This window comes from Limulus polyphemus, unplaced genomic scaffold (assembly GCF_000517525.1).
Source record: "Limulus polyphemus unplaced genomic scaffold, Limulus_polyphemus-2.1.2 Scaffold18, whole genome shotgun sequence".
Taxonomy (NCBI): Eukaryota; Metazoa; Arthropoda; class Merostomata; order Xiphosura; family Limulidae; genus Limulus; species Limulus polyphemus.
The window spans coordinates 597132-605992 of record NW_013665628.1 but is presented as its reverse complement, the minus strand read 5'-3'; the positions used below and the strand labels follow the sequence as shown (position 1 = coordinate 605992).

Genomic DNA, 8861 nt, shown 5'->3' with positions numbered 1-8861 from the left:
AAAATTAGGTGTCTATTTACTTGTGACCACTCAGTGTATACTAAGTATAACTGCTACATTCACGATTCAATAAGACAGATGAGATAGGACAGACACGGTAGTGATTGAGACCCTATTTACATTATCAATTTTGCATAAACAACCGTTATGGCGTGAAGATTAATTTAAGTTGGTGGAGCGCAATTCCTCTTCAAAAATGACAAACTATATGATTCAAAATGTATTTAAATCAAGACCAAAACACGCCATGTGAAGAAGCAAATAACAAAATATAGTAAAATGAAATAAAGAATTAGTTTAGTGGAATGAATATTATATAAATAAATTATTAAAGGAAGACACACTATATAAATACCGTAAGACAATTTGTGAAAATTTTTCCAACCCGAAAAGGACCTGTTTATTATCAAGATTTAATAGAGAGTAAACTCGCAAGATTACTAGGTAACAATTTCTGCCTTTCCTGTTGAAAAACTTAGATCTAAACAACGTGTATATATATATATTGTATTATACCAAGCTAGGCTACTAAGGGTATCGCCGCCGTTCCTAATTTCAGCTTTGGACCAGAGAGAGAGAATATTAATGCAGCCTATCAGCAGAACCCTACAGATTGATTTTCACTTTTATAATGCACCTAAAGATGACAGTGTAGGAGGAATAATTTTTGTGACATTGCAAAGATTCAACCTTTGATCACTTGCTCCGAAATCCAGAGCTCTACCACAGGGCCAACCTGCTTTCACTCTGAAACAAATAACGAAACTCATCAACCAATTGACCCAGTTCAAACACAAATCGCAAATTCTGTTGGGTTAGAGCAATCACATTAGACAAGTAATTTATGGTTTAAGTATCTAAATCAACTAAGAGCTCTCGCCAGGTCTGCAAATAAGATAGATAAATATTTTCAAAACAAACATTGGCCTTAATAACTTTCTAATTAAGATATTTAGTTGAAGAAAATACAGTTTCACACTAATATTGGTTAAACTGGTAAAATAGTCTTCATTTAATTAACAACGTTAGACAACAAACATTTCTTCGGTTCTTGCTGTGACAACTAATAATCAGGAAAGTCACAATTATTCAAAGTATTTTCAACCTTACACACAATCTTTCTGAATTTAAAATAACTTTTTTGTACATTTGAAACCAAATTTTATAAAACATAGCAAATATGATTTATTGTTTATTACAAATTATCCTTTTCCAAAAGAGCAATCATTTTTAATTAAATGGATAACGATCTAGCTCGCCATATGCTATATAGTTAGCTGTTTATTTCTCAGATATAATATATTATAAAACTGAAGCAATAGTGATTCGATAATATCTCCATTTTCATAGCCCCATACTTCTGACCATTACAATACAATAGATCAATTAAAGTTCATTGTCATCTTGCCATTTCCTTGTCGGAACTCATTGGAATATTTTGTTTAGTATTTGATCTTCTTAATATGGAAAATAATATATTTTTATGCTGCAAAAAATGATGAGATTGGAAACGAAAATGGCTCATGGTAAATAAATAAAAGTAAAAAATAATAAATAGACAATATCTTTAAAACTGTCTGCCAAAGTAAACAAAAACGAAGAGGGACAGAAGTTAGAAGCTTAGGAGGCAAAGTAAAAGTGGGGGGGGGGAGGCGATTAGGGCTCGCCTTAAGGACTCTGAATTAAATTTTATACATTCTCCTGCTTTTCCTGAGAGTAAGCTTCCTAATTAAAATGCGTTTTTTTCTGAGACAGATGGAAAAGTTGGAGCCCCACCTCAACTCACTTCCTACGCCACTGAAGAAAATATAATTCCTGTATTCAAAATTGTTGGGACTTAGGTAGAATCCTTTTTCGAAATTATTTTGATTTATGGACTAACATGGTTGATGATAATGACTTTCATATTGTTAAAAGTAATGAAAACTTACAAAACTAGATTCACACTTGCCTTAACAGGCAGAATATGTTATTGTTTATAATAAATATACTATGTGCTGATTAACTTGGATTCATTTGCGATTTATTAAATAGGTATAGTTAATTGTGTTGATGTTTCGTTTTCTTTGGATCAGGGTGGTCTAGATTCTCTATAAGAACAAATTGACCTGCCGATCACCTTGTTCGTCCTTATATCAAAGCTTGTTCTCTGTAACCATAATTTAAAATAAACTATACAAGATTCTTTAAAACCTCAAGTTTGTTTATTGGTTGTAACACAAATTCTACACAATAAGCTATCTGCACTTGGTCCATTCCGGGGGAATCGAACCCCAGATTTTAGTGTTGTAAGTGCTGAAGTTTACCGCTGAGCCACTGAGTTACGAAAACCGTAACTGGACCGATTATTTAAATTATATTTTCCGAAGTAATAAAAGCTAAAAACGTTTATCTGGTTTTATTTTGCTTTTATCTAAGCTTTTAACTAATCTTGACAAGGTATATCCTAACTTATTTATCTGTGTACTTACATAAAAGAACGTTTATGTTTATAAAATATACTGTAATTTATTTTTTAGTTGTACTTGAATAGTGCCATTTACATTCAATAGCTTTATTGCAGGTTAAGCCTTTTCTTTGGCATAATTCACAAGCGGGAAGAGGAACAGTATTGTATGCAACGAAACAATAAATAAAACAGTTGTAACACTTAATTTATCAAAAATAAATATGATAATGTTTTTCCTAGCTACAAAAACCAGTTATATGACCTATAGTATGGGTTGTTTTGAATTTCGCGACGTCCCTAATTTAGCAGTAATAGACTAGAATGAAGACAGCTAGTTAACCCTACCCACCGCCAACTCTTGGGTTACTCGTTTACCAACGAATAGTGAGATTGGCCATCACATTATAACTCTCCCACTGCTGAAAGGGCGGTGACGGGGATTCGAACCTGCGACCTCAGAATGCGATTCAAGCTCCCTAACCACTAAGTCATGCTTTTTTACTGAAGTGGGTGTCTATATATTTATTGATAAGGTGTGTATATCAGAAACAACACACCATTGAAAAACACTCTTGCAAACTATAGATTTTCGAGTGTTTAATAATAATAATAAGGATTGAAACCACTGAATGATTAAGCAGAGTAGAAAATAAATATACTTGTCTATTATATTGTATGTTTTTTCTTATGCTTTTAAGACATAAAGACTTCTTAGTGTGCAGAGCAAGCGATGTTTTTTTATAGAAAGAATGGAATTTATATTTTCCTTAATGTAAAGAATTATATACAGTTGTACACATTTTTGAAGATATTCATTAATTTATAACTTGCACTTTTATTAACTGTAATGAACTTTATATATATGCTACTCTCCAGCGAACAATGTTTAAATAAATAAAAATGCACGACATTTAACGCCATCTTGTGGCTATGTTTATAGCGATATATTGACGCTAGGAATAACACTGTAAGTTGCAGTTTCTGAGAGTTGTGACGGGATTAACGTTACTCAGTTCTCTGACTCTGTTCTCGTTCTTACCATAGGTGAGTAGAATTGGAAAACTTTCTATTTAAAAGGTTTTACTGTTTAACTGCTGTAACTATTTTTATTGGAAATGCACGTAGAGTTTCTGTGATTCCTTTTAATTTACGTAGAGAATGTGGATATTTACAAGGTGAGCCAAGGCGTAAACACCGGTCGCCATTTCGCTAGAAAGCCAGCCTCGAGATAAGTTGAAAGAATCTCTTTGTCGCTGTATACTGGGTGCTGGTTATGTGTCACAGGTCCTGTTTTATATCTCTCTGTCGCTGCATATTGGGCGCTGGTTATGTGTAACAGTACCTGTTTTATATCTCTTTTTCGCTGCATATTAGGTATTTTTATGTGTCACAGGACCTGTTTTATAGCTCACTGTCGCTGCATATTGGGTGCTGGTTATGTGTCACAGTGCATTTTTGTATCTTTTTTTCGCTGCATATCGGATACTGGTTATGTGTCGCAAGATCTGTTTTCTAACTCCTTTTCGCTGCATATTGGGTGCTGATTATGTGTCGCAGGATCTATTTTATATCTCTTTTTTCGCTGCATATTGGATGCAGGTTCTGTGTCGCCGTATCTGTTTTATATCTCTTTTTTTCGCTATTTAATGGATGATGGTTATTTGTGTCACAAGACCTGTTATAGAGAATAGCTTAGTATTAATGCAAAATCAATCTATAACATCCATCAAGGCCAGCCTTTATTTTATTTGTTTTAAATCGAATATTTAATTGCTCTCCATTATCATTTTTATTAATTTTATTCAACTTAAGAAAAATGATGTTTTAATTAACGTAAGTAACTTATTTTCATATGTTACGTTTCTTGCAGTGTTACTTATGTATGTTAGTTATATGAAAACGCAAAAAAGATTTTAAACGAAGGCTGAAATATGGAAGAAGCTATATAAGCTTTACAGTTATAATTTTTAGAGAAACCCTTTAAAGCCACAAAGCTAACTAATAAAGAAAAGTGTGTTTTCATGATACAAAGACTATCTGAAAATACTGATTAAGATAAAAGGTTTTACAGTCATAGCTAAAGTACGTGAGTGTAACCAACCAGTATATTTATATTGAGCTCGTAACCTAGAGCATGCTCCTAAATCTCAGAATACACAGTATTTCTTTTACAGAATTGAATTATAAAAATTTTGTGTTTACAAAATCTTTTTGTTAGAATATTCTATAAATGTATTGACATTTCTGATAATTCACGACTTTTAAAAGAAACCAAATGTAAGTTGAGGTATATTTGGAGTAATTTTAAGTTTTGGTTGCTGTTTAATTTATGTAAAGAAATTCTACAAGTTTTGAAAGACGATGGAGAATAAGTTGAATAAATCTGCAATGTTACGAGTATTGTAATTAAAGACATATTTGATGCAAAATAATTTCGCTGTGTGTCTTCTTTTATTGTTGCTTACTTTTGTTTAAGTTTTATTATTTTAGGTATTTTCAATAAGGTGTGGTGCAGAATTTGACATATTTTGTAGCTTTACTTATTATGCTTATTTATACAGAACATTAACTTAGAGCCTCAGGTTTTGTTGATAAACGTTTTGTATTTATTAAATGTATCAGCCTTGAAACATTTATGCGGACTAAAAATTTTTTATATTGTTTTTTTCTTGATTATAATGCAAAGAATTGGAAATATGGTGCTTCTTATTGCTAAGACTATCATAGTACGAAACTTACATTGAATAAACAATCAGTTAGTAAGATATCTCAAAATATACTTACATTGCTTTTTCTTATTCTTAGGTATAGAACCTACACATAACATTTGTTATGTGGTCTTCAAGGTTGGCTGTCTGGCTTCTAGTCTTGTACTTGGGCTCGGTCCAGGTAGGTAGAATTTTATAAGTTATTTGAAATAATGGAACACCTTGTATTGTCTTTCTTTTACGTTAATTTTTTATTTGTTAAATTGATATTTGTAAATGTTACGGCAACAAAACTGATTTTTTATCATCATTGTTTAGAAGATAAATTATTTTGCTTGTGTATTTTAACTTGTATTTATTGACTTACTTTAGCGGCAGAGCGAGTATATTAAGAGGTACAGGTTAAGTAATTAGCTCCACACCAGTGTGAGTGCAGAAAACTAGAGACCGGACAGTTTACGTTCCTGTTTTTCACTGTCGCGTGACGGTGAGTTATGCATAATAAATGTACTCGAGGAACGTATAAAATTGCTTTCCACCTGAATACACATGTTATAAGTTCTTAAGATGACTTTTTAAATCAATACTAATTACGACTTTTCTACTGTCATAAAACAGTAACTATATAAATATATGTATAATCGTAATGAAAGTTAACAGTGCTGTAAGATGAATGTATTTAATGAATGCGATATATATATGTATATATTCAAGAAGAAGAAGGATACGTTTTTTCATCGTAAAACCAAAAGATCATCGTTTTACTTTCCGTCTCTTATTGTTGTCTGGATTACAGGAATTTCAAGGTGTATGAACACGTAAGAATGCTGTTTGTCTAAACAGAGACAGCGACGGAAAGCTTGTTGCATCAAATTGTGCATTATCGAGCCGTAATAACCTGTCAAGTAAAGGCAAATTGATAATCACATTGTTATTATTCTATTTTCAGATGTTGAATATTTTAAGACAAAAATACAGATTGCCTCTCATAATTTTGTGTACTGCTCGCTAGAGTAACTCGTGACTTAAGAAAAAATGACCATTAATTATTATTTAGAAAAATAATCTGGTTTACAGACAATTTTGGGTGAGATAAAGGCCCGAACGTGGCTAGTGCTTAGCTTATCTGGCTCAAAATCTGAGGGTCTTGAATTCAGAAATGGTTCAACAATCACGTTTCGCACTTTCAGCTGAGGATGCTTTATAAGAGTGTCATTCAACTTCACTATTCGGTTAAGAGTAGCCACTTCAGTCGGCGGGTATTGCTGATTGTTTGCTTTCCCTCTGATCGCATTTCACAATTTGGAACGGCATTTCCTGAACCATAGGGACCCTTGACTTGATCGCTCAGCTCATTCTTTGATGAGGTGTTATTCAGGTGAACAAAGAAAGAAAGAAACAAACTTGTGTGGGTTAGGAGAGAAGATCCGATGGTACTACTGGTACTGTACTGCTGCTACTACTACTACTACTACTAGAGCAGCGTCTCTCAACGTGTGCGATACCAGGAACCGGCTCGCTTTCTCCCGAAACTGTCGCGGGGCCACTAAAATGCAAATACAACGAAAAGCTATTGGGATTTATGTATGAATATTCTGTCAGTTTTTAGTTGTTTCTGTGATCAACCGCTAAGATGGCTGTGATGGACCGTCTTCGGTCCGCCGACCGATGATTGAGAACCACTGTATTAGAGCATAACGGAAATATCTTGCAAGTGGCCTTCAAACCGAACTTTTTGCATAAAAATAAATTGAAATACAATTTAAAACTAATAAAAATTTGGTAGAAGCTTGCTACTTTACCCAGCATGTTTGTGATTTAAATAGATGAAATATAGTAACAAACATTATTATTATTTTCTCCAGATTCAATTGTTATGTTTTTGACTCTTCTTTTTTTTTTTTTATATATAAAGGTGTGTTATAATACATCATTATTAAACTAGATTATTAAAGGGTGCACATTTCAATTTTTTTGTCGGGACCAATTTGGAATGTGATTGAGACTTGGCGGGACATATTATTTCTTCCTCCGAAAATTTTTGAGGCCATTGCGTTTTCTATTAACTCTAAAGACTATTTAACAAAATTTCTATTAAACTGTGATGCAGAAAATCTTAAATTTAATAACAGACAAAAATAGATTAAAACGAAAAACAACTTAACTTTACGCACTGTAATTTAGCCCTGCGTGGCCAGGTGGTTAGGGCGCTTGACTCGCAATCTGAGGGTCGCGGGTTCGAATCCCCGTCCCGTCAAACATGCTCGCCCTTTCAGGCGTGGAGGCGTTATAATGTGACGGTCAATCCCACTATTCTTTGGTAAAATAATAGCCCAAGAGTTGGCGGTGGGTGGTGATGACTAGTTTCCTTCCCTCTAGTCTTTCACTACTAAATGAGGGACAGCTAGCGAAAGCCCTCGTATAGCTTTGCGCGAAAATCAAAACAAACCAAACCGCACAATAATTTCGTGTCACGAGCCGTACAAAATGAGCTGGTGGACCAAATTTGGCCCGCGGACCGTATATTATGCACTTCATACGCAAAATTTCAATTATAACAATTTAATAAATTCATAGTTAACTATGACCATAATTGTAAGTGATATGCTTTTTTCATTCCAAAATAGTGTAATTAAGTTTAATTGCATTAGAACTTATTCAAGAGTCATCCTTTATCCCATTTAACTGATAGTAATACCATTGGCATAAGAAATAAATAGATTAAGATAGAATTAACAGTTTCATGAAAATTATTGACATCATTGTCAAATTTTCATGCATTAATAAAACGATAAAGGCAACCTGCTCTACAGATTTCTTTATTAGTGTGTGTGTGTGTGTGTGTTTTTATTGGAACATACTGAAGATGAAACTTTTTTTTTTAGCACTGGCTTATACCAATTCCCTCATGTTTGTATATGATATACAACTCAAGTACACGTATCAACATCTTTGATCTTTCACAACTATAGACAATATCCCATATTAAGGGGTCGATAATATTGGTGTAACTATGTTTCTTCGTGGGAACCTACGCACTTCAAAACCCATGGAAACTTCCATCTAATTCTTTGGAGTTTTTCTCTATACTTGATATTTGAATAGAGCCCCTTCAAACATTTCGATATATATATATTAGTGGGGGAAAAGAAAATGGTTATCTCCAGTTCTCCAAAGTCAATAGAGCTAATTAGTTCTTGAGTACATATCTTGATAAAAAGCAATAATAGGAGATTTCGATGTTGTGAAAACTGTTTCAGTCCCGAATCTCTTTTGTTAATCTGAACAAAAATCAACATACAATAACAACGAAAAATATCCCCATTAGCTACTAAATGGTAAGGTTATCATGTAATGTGAGCTTTATTCATTCCCTATGTATATATAAACTTAGGTTAAAAGAACGAAATGATAGTGTGTTGTTTAAATAAATTTAGTACAATCGTGAATCTTCTTGCTACCACACTTGAAGACTCAATATTTTTAGCAAGTAATATGACAGATTATGTGTTTAATTGTCAAGCGTTATTTTATTATAGCATCATGAAAAAATCTTATATAACTCGTATGTTTTCAGTGGCTCAGCGATAAGAATGAAGACTTATAACGCTAAAAACCGGATTTCGATAACAACGGTGGGCACAGCACAGATAGCCCATTGTGTAGCTTTGCGTACTTAGAACAAACAAGTAAACTAACGTAAC

At 33.1% G+C, this 8861-nt stretch overlaps 1 protein-coding gene across 3 annotated transcripts in view; it reads left to right on the top strand.

Moving 5' to 3' along the window:
• The first annotated feature begins 3413 nt into the window (after nucleotides 1-3413).
• LOC106457700 (follistatin-related protein 5-like) overlaps nucleotides 3414-8861 on the top strand; it is a 129643-nt gene continuing 124195 nt past the window's right edge. For 2 of the 3 annotated variants that reach the window (XM_022383866.1, XM_013917150.2), the window contains exons 1-2: nucleotides 3414-3493; nucleotides 5255-5338. In XM_022383866.1, coding sequence (XP_022239574.1) covers nucleotides 5282-5338 — 57 coding nt within the window. In that variant the 5' untranslated portion in view covers nucleotides 3414-3493; nucleotides 5255-5281. Of the gene's footprint in view, nucleotides 3494-5254; nucleotides 5339-8861 lie in introns of those variants that run through there. The other variant, XM_022383871.1, reaches the window with a different exon arrangement.